Consider the following 23,234-nt stretch of genomic DNA (forward strand, 5'->3'; position numbering starts at 1 on the left):
ATATGGCCTCCCATGGCAGAGCATGTCAGTGAGGCCCAAGGAGAAGCAGCAAGGAGACATGGCTGCAGAAAGCTGAATAGGGCTGTGCTGCCCTCTGTTGGCCAACTTCTGTAAGTGAAAAGATCACAGTTTTGTACACACAATGTTTCAAAGGCTGGTAATTCAATACAATAAAACCCCTCTCTTTAATTAAATAAGCAATTTAATAGACAATCTAAATTTGGGATATATTCGTGCATGTTTTAAAAGTGACTAGCTAACTTTCTTAACCCACTGTAACAAAAGAAAAAAAAAAGTTATCACATCTTTTACGGTCTCAAAATACATGTCAAACTCACATTTACATGTGGCGTAGTGTCAATCTTTGTATGAAGAGGTCAGACAAATTTCAGAGAGAAAATTATGTCCAAAATCCAATAAATCACTATGTAAACAAAACCAGTCATGGGACGATACAGTGTAAACAGAGTAGACTAGATTAGATTGTGGCTTTAAAATATTGAGAAGATGGTGAATGGCTAATTTCATAGTAAATAAGTAAAATTAAAAGAAAACACATAGTTGAGTTATTATATATTTATTGAACAATGTTGAGTATGATAGCGCTCTCAATGTAGGAACTCTAATAATATAGTATAAAAAATTAAAAAAGTACAAATAACAACAAAGACGAGACAAGGCATTGTAAACAACATCCAGAACAAGATAAAAGAAACCGATTTTATCATGGCAGTATTTTCTGAATAAATGTTTTTTTCTTTCATAAAACATGTTTTTTTTCCCCTATAGTTAATTATGTCATCATTGCAAAACCATGCCTCAAACCGAGACGTCAATCAGAAGCAATCCCAACTATTGGGATGAACTTAGTGTTTTTAACTTCCTTTTTTTTAGCATATCCAACACAAAACGCTGAAAAAGGCAAAAATGCAAGTCCATATTTTCATGGGGTACAAAATATGAAATGTACAGAGTAAATGTAACATAATAAAAGCAGGCCAAAAATAGCCTTTAACAGTTAAAATGGCCACGTCTGACTCTTCAAGTCATACTGAAATGCAAAACAGATGTTGACAGACGAGAAGTGGGTGATCCTGCATATCCCATGCTGCCTTAGGGCTGGATTGTGCCACACAAAATAAACATTCCTCATTGGATGAGGCCGGGATAGGGGTATATAATACCAGATATGGTAGTCTGATGAAGGTTGCTACATGTAATGGTCAGTATACGTCCAATATGCAGTGCATGATATACTGAATGTGGGAATGGGGAGGTGGGTTGGAATTCAGTCCTTCAGAAGGCGGAGGGTGGTTTGCCCTTAAGGGCGTTTGAGCTTGTCAATGTGGAAGGTGAGTTTGAGGGCGGGGCCGAGCTTCAAGCCCATGTATTTCATCATCATGTCGCTCCGCAGCAACAAGAGGGCTTTCCCATCAATCTCCTGTAACAGAGGGAGGGAGATTTGAGAAAATAATCGTGTTACTCAGCACTGTCCACCAAGTTCAACTGTGCAAAACCTGTGAATAAAAGTGCTAAATAAAGTTTATTAAATGAAAGTTGAGGTGTCAAGTAATTGAAATGATCCGCTCAGCACAGATCCCCTAAGAACACTCGTAATATGTAGACTCACAAATCCATTCCAAAAGAGTGTTTATATTTTATGATGTAGAATATAAAGATTACATATCCATACCAATGCCACTATTATTTAAGAATAGGTGTCGTATTGTTCAAATGGTGTCATGTTGGAACAAAACCCTTCAACATTATGAGTGAATACATACATGTTTTCTGAAAAGGTCAGCATGTGGAGCCAGTACTGGGTCGATGTCTCTGATATACTGCATAACATCCTCTACTGTCCACAGGTTGGGGTCCTGACCGCTGGGTCTGGGACTCTCCCGGAAACTGCCTGAGCCTGGGAAAAGAGTACAGGCACTCAGAATAAAACAACTTAATTATAAATCCATAAGGACAGTCATTTAGCAGGCATTTCATTTGCCTAAAACAGAAGAGCAAATAAAGAACTCTACAAAGTTTGTTATCACAATTTCCCCCAAGGATGCAATACCGGACAAAGCACCAGAATACCATGTAGTATAACATTACCACACTGAAAAATACTACTTTTTGATTAACTTTCAAAGGTTGGTACTGTCCTAGGTATAGAAGCAGGCTGATGGCACAAACTGGCAAGCTATATAACAACGGTGTCTTGTCAAACCTTTTGATTCTTGGGATGCCTGTTTTTCTTATTAATGCTACAAACACAAATCATTTTCCTGTGTGGACTATGAGTTTACATACGTACAATTAGACTGATATATTGGTTTGATTTTGGCCTTTCAGTGCAAATTGGATATCAGCTGGTCAGTGTTGTCAGCTGTTGTCAGCCGTTGATATAATAGAGGTGAGGATATGATTTTACGCAACAGGTTCAGAGGTGGCAGATGGTAAAATCTGCAATGAAACCTGCTAACTGACCTAAAAGAATTCCATTAGTCTCGGTTTCAACGGAGAGTTTTAGTCTCACATGATCTACATGTTGCTTCAGAGGATTTTCCACCCTGCAATGATTAAAACTCCAGGGGAAACACTGAATTCTAACACTGAAATATACAGAACATACAAAATATACAGAATATCGGCACAAAATATCAGCTATCGGCAGTTTCAATCAATAAATATTGGTATTAGCCTTAAACAAGAAACAGCATATATTTCACCTTTATTTAATCTTATATGAGTAAGAGGAGAGATCATGTAACTCCCATTTTATCCAAACTACACTGGCTTCCAATTGATTTTAGAATTGATTTTATTACATTTAAAACTAGAAATAACCGCCTCGCGGTTGTATGCCTCTGCCAATAAACTTTGTTTTATCACTGCAAGGACAGTCTTTATTTATTGAACATATATAATTAATGTGATTATTAGGTCAACTTAAAGGACTTTGGTGTCTGCAAAAGCAAGTGACAGCACTTTGTAGAATGACCCAAGATCGTTTCCTCAGCTACAGTGGTAAGCAAAACATTATGATGTCACAGTTGACCTTTGAACTTTTGGATATAAACTGTCATCACTTCATAATTCTATCCTATTAGACATTTGTGTGAAATTTTGTCATAATTAGCATATGAATTCTTGAGTTATGGCCAAATTCTTCTTTTGTGAGGTCACAGTGACCTTGACCTTTGACCACCAAATTCTAATCAGTTCATCCTTGAGTCCAAGTGGACGTTTCTGCCAAATTTGAAGAAATTCCCTCAAGGCGTTCCTGAGATATCGCCTTCACAAGAATGGGACGGACGGACGGACAACCCGAAAACATAATGGACATAAAAACCCATATCAATTGAACCCTACATTTGCTACTACGATACTTTCAAATCTTTGGTGTCACAGGTATTATAAGGGTTACAACCATAACACTGGTCGTATTGAAGTGCTGTGCAACCTTTGTCGCTAGTTCCAATGTTTTGATGCATCAGTGTCTCCGCCTACCTGTAGAGTTGTGATGCAGCAGCTTGGAGGGCGACCTCATGCCGGGCGTCTGTCCCGTGGAGTTGGGGGAGAGGGGGCTCTTCTTTAAGTGCTCTGACCCTCCAACACCGTTCTCCATGAAGGACTCACCTGGGAGCAACGTGGAGAGAAGGTTCAGCGGTCAGGTTAACAGACAGACAGATACTTCCTCAAAGACAAAATGGGGTCAGCAGCCTAGTGAAACACAGCATAGTACATCTAAAAAGATAAGAATCCAAAATGTGAAGACGCAATACAAAAATAATGCAACTCTGGTAAACGTTGACATATTTCACAGTGATGTGACTAACCTTTAAAAAAAACATACGATAATTTATGTGTGTGTTCTGTCATTTTGCAAAAGGGTACATCACTTTTTTAAACAGGGGACATTTCCTTTTGGAACAAATCTCTTCAAATATTCCATTAACTTAATTAAAATCTAAGGAAATTGGACTATGATTAAATGATTAACCCCCCTGCCCCAGGACTTAATGCCATTTGCTCCTGGGCCAACAGCTCCTTATATTTTACTATCTCCTGTTATATGATTATACTAGACTTTATTGGACAATTCTGAGCAGTCAATTATTAGGATTAAGTGTCTCACATAAATGTGCCGCAGTAATAAAAGAGCTGAGAACCACTGATCTTGAATAAATACAATACACAATAAAGTGGAAGACTCATTTAATCAGTGACATTATTTGATCCAAGTCTTGTTTCCATTCTCTTATCACAGTCTTATCAGTCGAGGGACAGAGAAATGCTAAGCCAATTGAACAGAACACATTTCTATTAGCCCTGTGCAGAATACCTCACACATACATAGACCCAGCAGTGCACAAAAGATGGGTGTCAATTGGGTATGGCAAGGTACGGTATTGCCATACGTTAGCCTAAGCGAGCGCACATTTGATCCTTTAGTTTTTATGGTTTTAATGGAGAGCAAAGATCAAGCAAATGTCACCAGAAAACTATTTGGGGTTAGGGTTTATTACTCAACAAGTCTGTCCATTCATTCCACACAAAAGTTCACCCAGAAAACACAACGGTACCATACCATCAGTGGAGTGCCGGTGGGTTTTGGCCAGTTTGTGGGGCAGGGGGCTGTTGTAGGAGTCCTGGAGGAACCGCTTGGTGCCTCGGCCCGGGCCCGTCGTCAGACCATCCCCAAAACCTCTCCTCTCTAAAGCCGACACAAATGGAGAAAAGAAAACCAGTTGATACAGCTGATGACTATACTGCCCTACAAAGCCAGAGGGAAGTGGAGTGGGCTGGACTGTATATCGTCTAGCAGCATTTATGCACAGTTCTCCTTTTGGTCATGGAGTTCCCAGCTGAATGGAAAAAAGTTCTCAAAACAAACACTGTCAAAACAGACATTGTCAACAAATACCCGTAGAATATTTTATATAGTGTCACGTTTTTCTTTTTTTAATTACAACTACCCATCATTAATTATTTAGTATTTCAGAGAACTGGAATAGCATCAGCAAGAACACACACTCAACCGCTTAACTGCTTAATTTTATAGCTCTCTGCCCTTCTGACTCCTTCATCTCTCTCACTCTGTCTGTACATACATTCACACTCACACTCTTTCTCTCTTTTCAGCTAAACCAAACCAGCAGCCCCTCTTATCAAACATGCTCGATGACACAATACTCTAATTCAGCACTCTTGGAAAACAAAACTGACTCGCTCGAACCCGTCTGACTGGATAGCCTATGGATTCCTTTTACTACTGATTTTACGTCCTCTTTTATATCTCTTCCTAATATATTTTACTTTTTTTTATCATCCTTTTTTGTGTTATTTTATTCTGTCTTACGGCTGTATTTCGTACTTGCTTTGTGTGGCACTTTGTAACACTGTTAAGAAAGATGCTATACAAATAAAGTTTATTATTATTGTTATATGGGCTTGCAAGCCAGCAGTTTATGGATAATGTTACTACTACTGTGGACTGCTCATGAGTGCATCCACGGCCGTGCATCGACTTCTTCGAGGGGAATGAACAACAGTATTCACAAAAAGGCATCACAACAATGGGACATATTTTACAAAACTGGAAAAATTATAACTTATGACCCAAAAAACAGTAGCCGGCTGACTGTATGTTAGTACACGGCTTGAGAACTCAAATTTATGAGTATAATTCTTCTTGACATGAAATCTAAATCCTAGTCTTGACCTTTGAAGTTTATAAACATAAAAAAAGTAGTTATTAATGTTTGCCTTTGTAGGGCAGCATAAAACACATACTTTACATATACACAGGGGAGGCTCATGGTGCACCTCCCCTGAGCATAACATAAGATTTGCAGCTTGGGAGTGTACTGCCAACATCTCCACATAAATTAGGTAGACAGATAATTTCCCATTGCTGCAGGGAGGTTATTATCTGATAAAATATATATATATGCCTAAAAATAAAAAAATAAAAATGGACCAACATTGATGTTGTTGACATAGTAAAAATGGCAATATAAACAAAAGCAGTCTCATTAGGTCCTGTGAGACAGAGTAGAATCTGAATCCAGTGTGTTGTGTGGCAGTATTTTATTTTATTCTTATATTCTTCTCATGCATATGTGCGTGTCTGTATATTTGAGGCACAAAGCCACCCCAAAAACAAACTAATATGTGGAAAATGTAGAGAATCTGGGTTTTTAGCACAATACAATTTTCAAAAATAGTTTACACGCCTCATTATCTCAGCTCACAATCGGCATAGCCCAGCTATCATATTTGGGTTTCTAAAAATAAGGATATGAGCTCATCCTGGCTATCGTAAATGCAATATGACATTTACATGCACAAAACAGAATATCTCAGTATCCCGAATAATATCAGAATGTCACTGTGCATGTAAACGCGCTCTGTACGAAAAACACACTGACCTGTGTATGTGTGGCTGTCGTAGTGCAGGCCCCCTCTGGCTACAGGCTGGCTGCCAAACAGAGGGTCGCAGTGGAGGTTGTGGCAGAGTTTCTCCAGGAAGCGGAGGACGTAGGTGACGCTGCTGACTGTGGGCAGGGTCAGGGTGTGCTGCTGCTGGTCGAAGTAGGCTGGAGGGGAGACACACAGAGGGCAAAGGGCAAAGGTCAGACAGAAGATCACAGGTTGCTCATGGAGTAAGTGTACATTCTATTGTACCAGTGATGAAAAAGAACTGCGTTTCCCGGGGTTAGGGTTAGGGGTTAGCGTTTTTTTTTAGGGGTCCAACCACATAGTGCTGGAACCCTATTGTATTTGCTGAAATCATTCTGCTTCTTTCTTTCTTTCTTTTTCTCCGCTAAAAGTGTCTGCAGCTCAGAAACCGTAAGTCCTACAGCAGCCATATTTGGCAGGTGGGCTCCTACGGCGCACCACTACTCAGGCAAGGCAGCCCATGCACACTGGCCAGATGGTGGCACTATAACAAGCAACTTTACGTTTTGGCCAATAACTTCTGAACCGCGTCATAGACTGAAAATTCTTGTGTTTCCAGATTCTTTGGAATGTGCCGAGTCCAACCCATACATCACTTTCAATTCATCCAATTCACGTGAAACTTGGTGTGTCATGTGAGTTTCAAAGTTGTATAAAGGTTATTGATAGGTCAAATGGTTTGGCTTTTATCGACCAATAAACTTTTAACGAAACACGCCATAACACTAAATAGGCCATAACTCATTAACCATTCATCTAATCAAGCCAAAATTTGAAACACATGTTGAGAAGTGTTGCGTGAACACACCCACAAAAGCAAGCTACAAATGCAAAAAGAGCATATCTCATAATTGACTGTATAGAGTTTTATGAAAATTTTTACACAGGTTCTAGGATGATGTCCAAGTCGATCCATGAAATTTGGTCATTATTGATGAAAGTGGGCGTGGCCTATTGCATAATAACCAAATCTTCATTGGTATTAAAGTCACAACTTCAAGAATTCATTAAAAATCAGCTGTATGTCCTAGAGAGCTGAAATTCAGGACATGTCGGCTGAAGTGAGATAAATCTTTCGTACACTGGTACCTACCCCCGATTCTGAAATCGCCCCCCTCTGTTTATAGCAAAAACTGACTGTGATCCCACAGTGTTGTCCTCCTAAACTGTATATTTTTTTCCATACAGGAAACAAACAACATGATTTTTGAAATCGCCATACCTTAATTAGTAAACAGCCCAAAAATTATAATGATATCTTGAAAACTGAGCGCACAGTAGATGGAAATGTGTAGCTGCAAATAGTTTGATAAATTGACAATGTGATATGTTCAAGATAGTTTGATCAATCTTCATCATACTATAAAGCAAGGAATCTGTCTGTCTGTTTGTCCGTCGCATATCTCGAGAACCGTTCGTCTGATCGACTTCACACTTGGCAGGTGTATTGCTGGGGACCAAAGGAAGTGCAGTGTCGGATTTGGTGCAATTTGGACACGCGACACGTTAAATATTAATAAACTTTGAATAAACAAGTGAACAGCGCTCTGTGCAGCAGCGGCGTGAACGGGCACTGCACTAGTCAAACTAAATACAAGTGATGTCTGGACTGTCAAGATGATGTCTGTAAAGCCATGTGTAAATTGATTAATGTGGTGCGCTACTACAGTTATAATATTCTTTCTGAGGCTTTCAATATGGGTTGGACTAGCACCTGTGACCTATCACTTGCCCCTTTGTTTTGTTTCCCCACTGTGGTACACCAAAGCGGAAGTTGGCAGAGTGGTAAAGCTCAGGTCTTTGGACCACAAGGTTGTGAGTTCAAGTCCCTGATGGACTTTGACCATTTTGAAGTTTCATGAAAAGTAAATCAACACTAAATCACACAGTGCAGAAAACTCAAAGCAGGTGTTTGACATCATCTGTCAATGGCAAAATACCTGATTGGCATCACTGATTGGGGTGTAGCCAGACGTTTCAACCCATAGAGAGTAGTGCAGCAGCAGTTTTCTGGCCCATGTGCCAATGTTCTATAAAGTGATTAGCACTGTCAGTTTGTCAATCACAGGTTGCAGTATCACACTACTTCTCCCTTTAGTTAGTTTCTCCTCACTAAACCTATAACAGGCGTTTGGCTCAGTAGGTAAAGCATCGGCCTTTCATGTGGAAGGTTCGGGGGTTCAAATCCAGACTTGTCCTTTCCAAAGTCATTAGTCATTAAGGACAAATAATAGAACGTTTGGCCGTTGTGAATAACTCCAGCAATGTGATTGCAATGAAAACATTAACTTGACAGAAGTCACGGGCCACAAAAGCCGGTGTTAGACTGCATGTCTGATCTTCACAACATGTCAGTTTTTGTGTGTGTCTTTCTACCTTCTGTAATGTTTTGTCTATCTGTCTGTCTTATCAAATTGTGCTTGGACCCCGCAATCGCCGCTTGTGGCTATATATATATTTGTATTTTTTTTTCCCAGATCCGGTACTCTATTTGGTAGTGTTTCAGGTCACATTTAAGACAGAACTCACACACATAAATGAAAAATCCTCATCCTTGGTAAAGGTTTTATCAGACAAGACCAGAAAATAATGCTCCAGGTGGCACTGTGGTATCATTTCAGTATCAAAACTGTGATACTTTGGCTGGTTTCAGCACTGAAGTCAAAATTTTGGCATTGTGACAACACCAGCACATTCTGCTCTGAATGAACATAATTGAATGCAGGCCTGTGATCAGCTCAATATTAAACAATCGGAAAAAAAGAATGAAGGAAAGAAAAACGGTGAGACGAAGGGAAGTTAAAATCTCAAATCCTGGAAAGAAAATAAAACCTTCAAATGATGATCTAATGGCTTTGAATATCAAAATACAATGCACAAGGACTGGAAAAAATAACTAAAACATGTCAACGTCTCCCCATTGAAGTCAGAGTGTAATCCCTACCTGAGATGACCTCTCCGCCGTGGCCAGACTTGAGGCAGGAGAAGACGGTGCTCTGGTTGTGGGCGCAGTCCACACAGGCCTGGACACACTGCTGCAGCACCGAGGAGGCCCGGCCCGGTCCGAAGTGGTCCGGCAGCTGCTGGATACGCCGCTGGTCCAAATGGGGTCCAACCTTGCCGTACTTGTTCAGGTACACACATACTGGAGGATAGAACAACATAATCAGGAGGCGATCAGCAGCAAACACAAATTTTGATGATTTATGTCATACAATAAATCAAATTACCGTTTACTTAAGATTCAAATATTATAGAGGTTTAACATGGTTTAAAGCCATTTTAAGATTCAAGAAGTACAGATTGTGTTTAGTCTCATGGCACTATAATCACTTATATGGAGAACACAGTAACATCAGTGTGCTTAGCTTGTTAGTTAACAATAGTTACTGAACATTTAGAAAACATAGCTTTTTATAATGGCACTATATATGATATCCATCCATCTGTCTAAACACACACAATACATGCACTGCTTATACAACAATACGCTTTATTATAAGTGTGTATGAGTATGTGGTGTCTTACCATCATAAAAATATGTGTGTATAACCATCCATCCCAATATCTTAGTCCATGCAAACTAATAGTGACTAAAGTTTTGTTCGAGTTTTATTTATATACAAAAAGACAACTATGGGAGCTGTGTGAAAATTTGCAGGAGCACATAAGAGTCAGAGCTCAAGTAAAATTTTCTCAATAATACCAAATTATACTTTTTTTTATTAAGTAGATGCTGCTCAATATAGAACAGATGAAGAATGTGTATGTGGAAATGCATTTTCTAAACCTTGATGTTTTGTGGGCACACTGGTATGTAGAAGAGTGAGGTGTCTCAACCTGGATGTGTAAACCTAACCACGAAATTGTACAAAACCTATTGAGCAACCTTAACAGTTGCTCAATAGTCAGTAAACACACATAAACACAGACAAACACACACACAGTGTTGATTACGACTGTAAACAAATTCCAGAAAGGATAGACTACGTGCCATATAGCACCCTCTTCGTTATGTTAGTACTAGGCCCTATACTTTTCACGAAACATCCCAGATAGCACAGTCCATCGATAATGATGTCATGCATGTCCAGTCCTGTGGATGCCAGGTACCTGTGGGAGCCTGTAGTGCAGAGTTGGGGATGGTGGCGTTGTCCAGGGGCACAGTGCTGGTGTCAGGCTCTGGGGTGCTGCTGGTGGGCGACGTGGGCACTGGGTTAGGGACCACCCGCGGTTTTCTCTGGATACACACACAAACACACATTCACAAATATTATAACATTTGTCATTTACTGGTTCATTACAGTCAACACGTTTGGTGTGAGCATGCATGTAATACAGGGTTCAATGTTTTTTCCATTCACCCACTCAGGCCGATATTTCTTACCCTAGTATGTTTTCAAGGGCCCAGCAGGCAAATATCAAGACACTTTTTCATAAAATAATCTATTACTATACAATGCATGATATTAATGGTTCATAATACATAGTATCAAAATGACTGACAAATAAACTAAAAAGTAAATCATGGATTGATAGGGGGAAAAAAATGTAAAATGTCTGATTTTTAACATATAAATTGTCCCTTGTTGCACTTAGAGTATTGTATTCATGGTTGAGCCATGATAACTAACTGATAGAAGCCTTTCTGTAAATGTAGTAGTAGTAACATGGAAAAACAACACAAAGACCAGAAGGGAAATTCATGAGGCTGGTAAGTCTCTCCATTCATCTGTCTTGCCAATACTTTAATGGGACCTGATGAGGGGTTGTCAGCTACCTGCTTTGCCAGCATACAGGCTAGGTGCTGCCAGCTCTTCACGTGGCCAACCAGTGTGTTTGTGGTAATTGTCAATGTCGATGAGCTCAATACGCCTAAACTCTCCGACAAATGGTACGGTATTCATTCATCATTTTCAATGCCAGGAAGGACACTGCGTCCATGATGAAAGAAACAGCCTTTTTCTTTTTGCTTTGTAATTTGAAGTACCAACTGCGGCACCACCACAATTAACTTTGTGGTGGTGCCCAACCTGATTAGTCAGAAAAAGCACAACAGAGAGAAGAGTGGGCCGGTGGCAGAGCAGAGAGATGAAGATAACAGGCTTATCACTGGGGGTGAAATAATAAGACCACAACATTTTTTGGCACTAGCCGAATTGGGACAGTTACTAACCAATCAACTGGCCCAAGTTAGTGTCAATGGCTCTGGGCCGTTGGACAAACCTATTGTCGAACTCTGGAGTACTAAAATGTTAATCAGTGATGTATTCTTCTTTTTTTGCATTTTACACCTGCACTCCTCATGTAGCTAAATGCTGATGTGTTGTATATTAGTAAAGCAGGCATCGCTGTATGTGAATGCGTTGGATTGTTACCTTGCTGCCAGGCTTTGGCCCCCTTTTCTTTGGGATCTTGATGGGTTCTGCCTGGTTCTGGGCTTGCTGCAGAGCCATCCTCTGTGCCCAGTTGGCAGGCAGTCTGCCTTTGGGTCGCCCTGGGCCCGTCACTGGCCGTCCTGGGCCGGCCATGCCTCCCTCCAGCCAGCCAGCTCTCTTGGCCCAGCCCAGCTGCTAACAAAGAGCAGTGGAGACAAGGAGGGAGAAGAGTCAAGTGAGGCAAACTCTTGGGGCAGTGATAGCATACGGTAAACAGGCAAAATATGGTTCATTTTGCGGCAATGTAGATTGAAGTGAGACATACAGTCAAATGTTAAAATGTTCCCAGATAAACATCAAACTGAGGTTGCAATGCTAAGACATTTCCTTAAGCATTGTTTCCCGTCAAAGTTGCCCAAAGAGTTGCCCTGTGTATCACGGTCTCAGAAATAATCATTCCGTTTTTGAGAGTGCGTTGCCTGCAAATTCTAACTTATGCTACTTGATTGTAAAACATGGCAGGAGAAACTACATGTAAAGATGAGGTCATAGATAAGTGAATGCTTGAGGGAGGTAAAGTGTGAACAACTGCAACCAACAGCAACATCCATCCTTGACAGTAAGTCTAAGCCTGTCATGCCTACCTTGCTGCCAGGCTTGGGCCCTCGTTTCTTGGGGATCTTGATGGGCTCCAGGCCTTTGCCTGGCTGCGTGCTCTGCGGTCCCACCGCTGAGCCCTTCTGGCTCCAGGGCCCCGTTAGCTTGGTTTTCCTGCGGCCTGGCTTACGTCCTCTCTGACCTGGAGGTCTGCCCACCGTGGGGGTGGGGTGCATGGCTGGGTTCTCCACACTCCCGTCTGTCAAGGCCCCAAGGCTCTTAGGCAACACTACTGCAAGAGCAAGACAGATTGATGGATGAAGAAGAAAAGGGGAGATGGGTAAGAGGCAGTGGCACGGTGAGAAAAAAGATCAAATAAAATAAGTTGAGGTATAAGGGAAACCTAGCAAGATTGGCATTACTATTGTGGCAGTCTGATAGAATTAATCCAGTAAATTCTGAAACCCATCATATAAAACAACCAAACTAAACTTGCATAATATACTAAAAATGACTGCTTGGTAATGCATGCCTGACCAGTCTTAACCTAGGAGCAAGGCCAGGAATAACAACTATTGGTTCATTCAAAAGCGACTGAACCAACCAGAGGTCGCATAACAGGCATGACATGAGACATAACACTCTTGTGAAGGCCACAATGACCCAGTTTGGATTCGGCTGCAGAGAACAAAGCGGCAGCTTGTGTTACACACACACTCACTCATGTGTTACTCACTGTTTGTGACTCATCAGATAAGAATAAATGGAGAGGAAGAGTGAGAGAGAGAAGGAGAACTTGTACAAGGGGAAAACATGCATGCGCGTGCACACACTCTCACTCACCCACTGTCACCTTGTTAAATGGTATGGCTACACAACTGCAAAAAAACAAACCAAAAACACAAAGCAACTGTACTGACTGGAGCAAATATATATATTTTTTTAATGGGAAGGGTTGTATGTTGATAAAAGTTTTTTAGAATATTCAAACCACGCATATCCCTGCAGGGCATGAAATTAAGCCCATCCATTCGCCCAAGGGTGATTTTGGGAGCGGGAGTCCAGAAAAGGGAGACCGAGGATTCCCATGCATGACTGTACCAACATTTAGTTAAGGTGTCATAGAAACGTTCCCACTGAGTGCTTCTCAGTCAGTTACCTGTGTTCCATTTCTTTGGTTCCACCTTAAAATCCAAGGGCTCCTCACCGCCTCAGCCCGCCTGTCAGAACTCTGCACTGTTGCCATAGCGCCAAAGCTCAAAGCTGAGGCCACAGGCAGGCTTTAGCTCACTGACAGAAGTAGCTAGCTAATGTAAACAACACCAGCAGCACAATGAACACACCTCATCCAAAAAAAAAGAAAAAGAAAGAAACAAAAACCAAATGAAATAATACACGAGAAACTTGTGATTTTTTCATTAATGTTTGTATGTATATAACTTTGAAGCATGATTTACATTGTTAAACTTGAACATTACATTACTTATACTGAGTTAATAATAATACAATATAGTAAGAATAAAAAAAGAACACAAGCTTGTGAATTTTATACATTGTGCATAATTTCATCAGCATGATCTGCCTCGTTAAACTTGATTATTACATTATCTATACTGGGCTAGTAATAATTTGTCTGGGCTAATATTAATTTCACTACTAGCCTAGTGGGCAAGTTCCCAAAATCCTTAAGTTCCACCTCTGATCCCAAACACAAACATCTAATTTTCTTCTCCCCAAACCCCCTTCCCCAAAAAAAGACTTTTTTCCCCCAAGTGCTGATAAAGAAATGATGATCACTTCACTATCACAAGATTTAAAATTGATCAATCCCGTTGAATGACTGAATACAGACCTTTCATAACTGCTGAGCTTGTGCTTCTTAAGCCAGTGCAACCCAGAGACAGTTCAGCAGCAGAGAGGGTCACACGTTCTCAGCAGTAAACCAGCGTTTCTCTCTCCCACTTCCTTCCTCTCCTCAGCTACAAGCCACTCTCACTGGCAAACCCACAGCCTCGACAGAACACACTACATCTCTCGAGCTGTACTGTGTTTAACAGCGAGAGAGCCGCTGAGAGAAGCAAAGAGGGTGAGAGAGCAAGAGAGGGCAAGACAGATACTCAAGTTGTATCAGTTACATCAAGTAGGGCACGCTCCATAAGACTGCTCACTTGGTTAATTTCAACCTTTTAAGTGAACTCACAGGGTTTAGATGGTAGTTTTTTTTTTGGTACATAAATGAACATTCCACAGTTCACACCTCAGACTCACACCTCACACTACATGAATTTAGACTTTGCTGTGCGGTGGTCAGAGTGTGATTCATTTTTCAGCCTGCCTTGTGGTGCAGGTCATTAGCACATTGTGAATGAGAATATGTTATCAGTAAGGCTGCACAATAATGTCTAAAATTATAATACTAATTATTTTTTACTAGATACTGTGATCACAAGGGAGGAATGAGGAATGTAATTATTACACTTTTGGCATCTTATATTAACATCCTGACTATTTTCAAATATCACTGACATTCTAACAAATGTTTCAATATTGCCAATATTGTATAATTATGAACTGTGGAAACTAAAATCATGATATACCATTATACACTACTAGTTCCGTGCTCCTAGGTCTACGCTAGGTTGCCTGGAGAAAGAAGAAAATAAAGGTGTAGCTGCAGATAATTATTTGTTTTAACCTCATTGGAGTATCAGTTGGGGCAGGTTTACCTGTTCAAGACAATTTTGATACTGTCAAGTCAGCTGTAAATCACAGAAAATAATTATATTAACTTTCAAATTGACTTTCAAATGCTCTAGTTAGGTTGTCCAAACCTTCTGGCACTTTGTTATCCAGTGTGACAAATCTGATTAATGTGGTACTCCCAAGCAAATTAGAACTCTGAGATTTGTTTGCTAATTATTTGCTACTGGACACAGGTCTGGTTTGCTCAGGGAAACTACTTATTGATTAAATGATTAACATGCAAACCAGGAGAAATCATGTCTGAAAGTGAGTCGTGAGTAAATTAGTAAATCATGAGTAGTCAATTACCTTCATTCCATGGTAAGCCTGATCAAATTCTACAATAATTATGAATATGAATCTCATTTAACCTTTGAAATTATTTTTAAATCATTGTCATTTTTAAAAATAACTCCTAAAATGCTCCTTTTCAGGGCAAGAGGCGATGTGATCCATAACAGCCATAAAAAGGCTGAGTTATGAACAAAGACTGAAGAGTGGATGGAACATAGACTGAAAGGTTATCAGACATGAAATGAATGAAAAAACCTAAGCTTCGTTTTAAAAGAGGGGGACAGTGCAAATGAAAGATACATTTCTTTTGGTCCACTTACAAGTCCTTGTTGGCTTGAATAAAAAGAATACATGTGTAAACACCATAAGAACCTGAAGAACGACGCCTAATAAAGAAGCGAGCTGCTGACAGCTGTGAGACGGTGTTCAGATTTATCTCTAAACCTCCCACCCATGGGTGCACACCCTTCCTTTCTTGAGGGGTAACATTTCAAATGCACATGAATACTAACCATCACTATGGGAACGTGCACACATACACTTTCATGCACAGTGGGTGCATATTAAATACATAAAAACAACCAGACATAGCTTGCATCACTATGTGAATGTGTGCAAACATACGCAACCGTGGTGCAAGGACACAATAGCCTTTATATACAAGGCATAAAAAACAGCCACAGAGAAAAAAAAGAACTACAGTTTAGCCAACAAAGCTGGCTTCACATGCACCTGCGAGCCTACACACACACACACACACACACACACACACACACACACACACAGTGTATAGACTAAACTGCAGTGGTATTTGTCCTGGATCAACCCCAGGCAGATTTACGAGAGGAGCGGCCACATCCATTAACACATGTCTTGGCCTGTGGGGCTTGTGGCCCTAAATACTCTGTACTTATTAAGCACACTTTCACATGGGCACACAAATCAATGCAAAGCTTAGTCTGGAGGCAATTGGTACTTTTAATGGGTGAGCCAGTGAGAGTCTAAATAAGAATAAAAAGACACATGATTGATCCTTAACACCTTGGATGATTCCTGGATAATGTGTCTGAAAGGTGTAAACAGCTTTAGGCTACATGTTGATCAATGGAAACACTCGTAAACACGGGCAAAGAAACGCGCAACAACCAACCTCTTGTTTTTCCATTTCCCCTGAGTGCACCAAGTTCATCGAGTTCACCACAACTACTACAGCCGGCTTCATATTACAGGAAGATAACTTCTCATGAGTTTTTAATCTATATCCTTCAGAGTGCATTTTCTACCTTTTCATTCATTTCTACTCACCTCTCTTCCCCAGAGGAAAGTCGAACGCGTCTGGTTCTCTGTACAGCTGTCCTCTCCTTCACCCTCTCCTCCTGCCCTGTCCCGCTCTCCCACTCTTCCTCTACGTTGCTCCTCCTTTCTCTTCCTTTCCTCCCTTCTCCTCTTCTCTCCTCCCACCCTCCACTGACAGTGTAAACAGTCCGCCTTTCACGGCATATGTCTCTCTTTTCTCTTCCCTTCACCCTGGCTCTCTTACTCAACTCTCTCTTGGGTGTCTAATCAGCGCCTTTTTGCCAGGGTGCCAACAAGAGGCCTGCGGAGGGGCACCCTAGCTCATTTCAACCGCCTCATGCCCCCCGACTGCGCCAACTGGGTGAGCGCCAAGCTCTCATAAAACACTAACTGGCTACAAAGACGTGTCCTCCCTCCCTCCCCTTTCCCTCCTTTCTTTTTCCCCTCCTTCACATCCTGTCCTCTACCAACACAAATGGAGGAATCTGACAGATGAGTACAGTTGACCTTGTGGCCGATAACCCTCTTATCCCCTTCTTCCTTTACACTTTTATTTTCCAAACGCATAACTCTGGTGGCTTGGTTCTCCTCTCTCATACTGAATCAGTTCCATGGCTACAACATCTGAACAGCTGCTCACTTTAAGTAGGAGTGGCTGTAAACTCCTTGTTTGCTACGAATGGAATACCAATGCAAAAAACAAACAACGTATCAAATAGTACAGTTAATAGCTGGGGTGTGTCAGAAATGCACTCCTTCAGAAGACAGGCAAAACCACAGGAATGCCACCTCAACTTAAACAACTCATAAGCCTAGATCAGTATTGCTGCTGGATATTAGAAATGTCACTTTCGCAAAGCGCAGTTCAAAGGAAAGTGCTATCCCGAGTTTATTTGAAACTACCAGTGTTAAAAATGACATATAAACTCACATGTTGATGGCTTGATTAACTGTTGCTGATATGATGCCTCCAGCCAGACAAAGTAAATCCCACTGCAAACCATAATGTAACAACCAAGTCACCAATTCCATGAAAACATAGTAATAAAACTCTTACAAGGCATGTTGCTGCAATCTGCTGCATTACTGTGGGGAACAAGTTGCTTTCCCGCAACAGTTCTTGGATCTAAAAGCCAAACTAACAAAAGAATACCACCAAACGTTGCAGTTAAGCAATGCGCTCTCTTTCACCATCACCATGCTGGTTGAAAATATAAATCAACTGGCTGTGCATTGGATTTGTTTCAAAGAAAGCTATTTGGTCATGTCTTTGTTATTATAAAGACAAAATCAGACAAGGAACTGTGCAAAAGGCTCTCACGCTCCATCAGTGAGGTAGACTGAGAAAATGCAGAGTCAGACAAATCAGTTTTTCCACCATCAAACTTCTGTCAGGAGATGTAGAAAAGAATACTGTCTGTCAAAAAAGTGACAGCCTTATCCCAGATACTCAGAACCTCCCACCCCCTCGGTCCACACCTTTGGTGCCGGGCGGCTGCAGGTTGTCCCCGGTGAGGGCGCACCAGCCCACTGGGAAGATGTCGCGCGAGTCGTAGCGGCAGTAGTAGTCGAAGGCCCCCCGCCAGCCGTCGAAGGTGACCAGCACCTCCACGCCGCGCAGTGCACCCACTGTGGCCGGGCAGATGAAGTGGGGATTCTTACGGTCCACCGCCTCCAGCTTCATGCCCACCTGGAAGGAGTTCTGCTCCGGGGCGGGAGGCTCCTGCTGGGGAACAGGGAGGGAGAGGAATGAGTGAATATGTCTTTGTGCATGTATGTATATCAGGGTGGTACACTAAACCCTGCTAAATGCTGGTAAATTGTTGCTACAGTTTGCTTATTAACAATATTTGGGGAGGTCTAAAAAACAGGTAAAAGGTTTGACAGGTAAAACGCCAAAAGCGTCTGTGACCAGTGAACGGAAACGCTAGATTCCTGCGCTGATATAGATGGATAGCAACAAGTTTGCAGGTGTGTGTGCATGTTGAGCTTGTGAGCCTTGTACAGGTACCTTGTGAAAGATGCGAGATGGTGCCATCTCAGCCCCGTTGAGTGTCTTCAGAAGGAACATGGGCCAGGAGGACGCGTTGAGACGGAAACCTGAAGCAGAGGACAGTTGTCGTAAATACACTGGTTCTAACATCTAAGGGCCGTGTGATGAACCGAGTGAACTTCTGCAATGCTTTAGACATGAAGAGGAGTAGCTGCTCCTCACCAAACAAATCATGGAGAAAACTATCTAGAACACTTCATTATTGACTGCCTACGAAAAAAGACAGGAGCACTGTAGTATGCACTTTTAGGTCAAATAGGATATAGGTTTTAAAGAAAGCTCACCAGCGAAACATTAGCCTGTTTGTGGCAACAGTCTGATTATATCCGGCCTAAATGTGCAGAATACAAAGTGCTCCTGTGCTTTTTCCCATGGGCAGTCAAGACTGAAATAACCTGGGTAGGAAGCTTTCTTAGTTGTGTCAGCAAGTTATTTATAGCCATTAGTATCAAACTCTAGGGTCTTTGCTGTCAATCACTGACACCTAGTGGACAAAATGAAAAACGCTGAAAAACTAAGAAAAAGATGAGGAGATATTCTGAGCTCATTAGAAAAACCTTTGCCCATCGTTTTCTACATGCAAACGTATGGAATGAGAATGTTAAAGTCTGTTTATAAAAGCCCATATGTTTTGTGTTTGTGTGTGCGCTCACCTAGTGGGGGCTGCAGCATGCCTCCGTTCTTCTCACAGTTGCCGATGGGCTGGATCTCAGAAGAGTCCACCAGGCGCCAGAAGTCGTTCTTGTTGTCGGAGCCGTCCAGGCGCAGGCGCAGCCGCGAGCCTGTCAGGCCCACCACTGTGGCGATGCAGGTGGAGGTGGTGTTCCGCGGGTCCTGGGCCTCCAGCTTCATGCCCGCCTTGAACTCGTTCACCGGAGGCGTGGCGCTCTAGGGGGGTCGAGGATAGGCAATTGTCGGTGGAAGAGTTAGGGATAAAAATAAAAACAATAAAACCATCTGGACCTAGAAAAATTAAGCGCTAAAGATAAGCACTCTGCATCATTGCAGAGGTATTGCCAAATCCTCAAGGGATGGATGCAATCGAATGATACAGGTTTACACATAGCTTGGATAAAGAAAGTGAAATGTGGAGATTCTCTGAGGATCTAATAATCTCACTCACCTGTCTGAAGCAGGAGGCAGGTGCAGCGGAGGCACCCGTCTCTTTCAGGTATTTCTCCCAACTGAAAGGCCCTGCAGGAGAACAACAAGAGCACAACAAACTTCAAATCATATAACAATCATTTTAAGACAGATGTTTTTCCTCAGGAACAGAACTTCGAACTTTTAAGGTGGTTTTTCTAATTTGTAAGCTGAGTTTTACATATGATACACCACGTAATGCTTTTTGCACCCATAAAAAAGGCACCAACATGAGACATGGAGTCAAAAATCTATTACCGCCTTCTTTTGGCAAAATTCTCCTTTAAGGTAATGAAACAATGCTGAGGCAACTCCTTGGGCATTGTTCCACATCTGAGCTGCCCAGAAAGTTGCCCCATATATCACTGCCTTTAGTGGATTATTTGCTGTACCTCCTTGGTATTGTGAAGGCACCCGGGAGGGCCGTCCACTCCGGGCATGCTTGATCCTTCTGGCATCTTTCCACTCAATAGCTAGAGGAGAAAAAGAGACACTATTAGCTCTCGTCTACAGCTGGATTTCTCATCAGTCACTGTCCTGCAATACATCTCAAACACCATCCCTGTTCCAAACATTCTCTGGGATCAGTGGGCTTTTACAAGATAAAACATGAATACCACCTACACTGACAAAAGCCAGTGATTTGTAATAATGTGAAAAAAAAAAAGTGATAATGACCTTAAACTAAGTTTGTCATAATACTGGCTTAACCTGCTGAGCTAGCACCGAAAATGCAAATATTTGATATTATCATATCAATTTAGCAATATCTGATGTTATCATACTATGAATGACGTAATCCAGTTTTACCTTTCTGTGGCACCGGCTTCCTCATGCTCTAACAATACTGACCAAGTTCACGACACAACAGTGGCCTCCACTCTAAAGACAGTTAGAGAAAAAGACAGAAAACAGTGGCAATGTTACAGTTGTGTTGGACCATGTGAAAAAAAATAAATGTTTATTATGACTCTGAGGTTTGTTGCTGCTGTGACAATTGAATTTCCCGCTGAGATTAATAAAATAGCTACCTATCGATCTCTCTTTCTTATCCAAATTCAAATTCACAGTTCATATAACTAAAGACTCACTTCATATAACTAAAGACTCACTTCATATAACTAAAGACTTGCTTCATATAACTAAAGACTGGCTTCATAACTAATGACGCACATAGGCTCATGGTTAGGCTACCAGTTGTGTGTTGCATTGCAGTGTTATAAAGGCTGTCTGGAGAGCTGGCCTTGTTAGCTTGTTAGCTAACAGGCCTCCTGTCCTTGGCTCGGGGCAGGCAGGGGGTCGTTGTGGGAGGCAGACGACAGGAGAGTACAACAAAGAGTTTGCCCTAGATGTCAGCTTGCCCCAGTCAGTCACCCAAACACACTACAAGTTACAGCAAATTAACTGCCTGACTGACTGTGGGATGACTGAGTGGTGGCAGGGTGGCCTCGGGGTTAGAGTGACCATCCCATAACCAGAAAGTCACAGGTTGGATCCTGGAAACAGCCAAGTGTCCTGTCAAAGTGTCCGAAGTCTCTCTGGGTAAGAGCATCAGCTAAATGCCTAAAATGTATTGCATATTTCGGCTGATTTTAATTGTATTTGTTCCATCACTTTAAATAGGCTATCTGTTTTAAATGAAAAGTGAATTACAAAATAAATAAATTATTATTATCATCACCCCTCTTGGACATACAGTATTTACTCAATAAGCGGATGCAAAGGAGTGGAACTGAATGGGCAATATAATAACAACATGCAATAAACCTCTAATAAATTAAACTTATTGCCTCCTAATTAAAAGGTCCGTGAGTGATCATTATGTAATAAATAACCATGAGGATCGTTTGCTAAATGGCTTGTAGTCAAAGAGTGGCCATATGTGTAGACTAGAGGAAGTCGACAATCTTTGAGGCTCAGTGACCCCTGTAACCCAAAACGTGGGTTCACTAACATTACCAACCAGACACAACACACAGGTCAGCAGGTCAAACTGATATAAACAAGTGCTTTAAATCACTGTTTCCCAGGTCAGCTGGTACACACTATCCAACCTGGCGTTTTCTAGAAGCACACTGATTTCAAATAACATGAATTTGGGCTGATATTACAATAATATAGGATCTTCACACAACTATAGACACCTGTGTTTTAACTTCAACATCCCCGTGCTTTCAAGCGTGAAAACGTAAACAAATCCATCCATCTGATTTTAGCATCGAAACATGTCAACCAGCCGCACTTAAACTTTCTGCCACATCTTTGATTACGCAGATACAATTATCCCGGCTAACTTTGTATACGAGCGCTTAAATAATTTAGCTTATAGACCAATGAGTAAAACAGCGATGACAACGGACCCATAAAACAGCGGGAGTGATATTCATACAAACATACCTTAAAACTTCATAACAGTTTAGAGACGTTTCTCTTCTCCAGTTGATTTTCTTTTCAATAGAAGTGCGCCTTTTTCTTCCGCCAAGGGGGATGGCGTCCAAATTAAAGCGACCCACTCCCTCTTTTTCCGTCTGGGAAAGTGAAGTGACAGGACTGGCATTAGAGAGCTCAGCAGCTACACCTTCCTCCTCCTGTTGCTATCGTGTGTTGAAAACTCACTGTCCGGCTACTGCGGCTTGCCTGACATCTGAATAAGAAGCTACGTTGCCATTTATAGCCAAAACACCATGTCCCGCATTGCCGAAATGTGTTGAGCTCCATTCAAAACACAAAGCCAACACACACACGGGACCCCCCCCCCTCGCCCTAGCCTGTGCTACATTTGCATGAACGCTAGATGCTCATTTAACATTTTTGCTAATTGAGAGTATAACGGTACTCCCGAGTTAACAGTAAACTTAAAGTCACCCCGAGGCTATTAATAAAATAGATACGGGCTAAAAATGAAAACAAAACAGGCATGCATCCAGTGTAGCCTTGCAGACACCACATCCAGCCTGCTATGCTATACACAGCTAACCAGACATGCCCACTGCCCTGATGCTAACCTAGCATGCTAGGTGGCTAGCTAGCTCGTTGACCTGATTATAAATATTAGCATTAGCAAAATGGGAGCGTACCAGCACACCAAAGTTAGCCAGTGATAGCGTGGGGTCAACACTTAAGTCGTGCGTAAAAGGAGATGTTGCTCAGTATATCCGAGGATGTTTACCTTGCTTTGTAATGTGTGTGTTTGTTTCTGATGTAGATTTAGTGGTTGTCCGCCATTTTTTTTCCCCTTACACGATGAGGAGGGGGGTGTTTTGCCAACA

At 41.6% G+C, this 23,234-nt stretch overlaps 1 protein-coding gene across 3 annotated transcripts; it reads right to left on the reverse strand.

The window, feature by feature from the left end:
• Positions 1-581: 581 nt before the first annotated feature.
• LOC139657629 (polycomb protein SCMH1-like) lies at positions 582-23,198 on the reverse strand. 3 transcript variants are annotated; one of them, XM_071535527.1, is made up of 17 exons: positions 23,135-23,198; positions 22,363-22,493; positions 20,776-20,847; positions 20,358-20,438; positions 19,946-20,016; positions 19,476-19,710; positions 18,781-18,869; positions 18,249-18,492; positions 12,485-12,729; positions 11,841-12,035; positions 10,576-10,702; positions 9,407-9,607; positions 6,432-6,599; positions 4,589-4,714; positions 3,508-3,636; positions 1,785-1,918; positions 582-1,441 (listed from the first exon to the last, which is right to left on the reverse strand). In XM_071535527.1, exons 3-17 carry the CDS (start codon positions 20,798-20,800, stop codon positions 1,322-1,324), a joined length of 2,190 nt encoding a protein of 729 aa, XP_071391628.1. In that variant the 5' UTR covers positions 20,801-20,847; positions 22,363-22,493; positions 23,135-23,198; the 3' UTR covers positions 582-1,321. The 3 variants fall into 3 exon arrangements, with proteins under 3 accessions (XP_071391628.1, XP_071391629.1, XP_071391627.1); XM_071535528.1 differs by having other exon boundaries at positions 11,841-12,032; positions 18,249-18,495; XM_071535526.1 differs by having other exon boundaries at positions 18,249-18,495.
• Between the last annotated feature and the right edge of the window lie 36 nt (positions 23,199-23,234).

The sequence above is a fragment of the Centroberyx affinis genome, unplaced genomic scaffold (genome assembly GCF_046629955.1).
Source record: "Centroberyx affinis isolate AG114_WGS23_722 - 3 ecotype Tasmania unplaced genomic scaffold, CSIRO-AGI_Caff_v1 ptg002726l_1, whole genome shotgun sequence".
Classification (NCBI taxonomy): domain Eukaryota; kingdom Metazoa; phylum Chordata; class Actinopteri; order Beryciformes; family Berycidae; genus Centroberyx; species Centroberyx affinis.

Coding starts and splice junctions, on each gene's coding strand:
- LOC139657629 (XM_071535526.1), bottom strand. CDS start 20,800: ATGAGGAAGCCGGTGCCACAGAAAG. Junction 3,637..4,588: donor CCACCGGCACTCCACTGATG/GTATGGTACCGT, acceptor CGTTGCTCCCAG/GTGAGTCCTTCATGGAGAAC. Junction 1,919..3,507: donor GCTGCATCACAACTCTACAG/GTAGGCGGAGAC, acceptor CTCTTTTCCCAG/GCTCAGGCAGTTTCCGGGAG.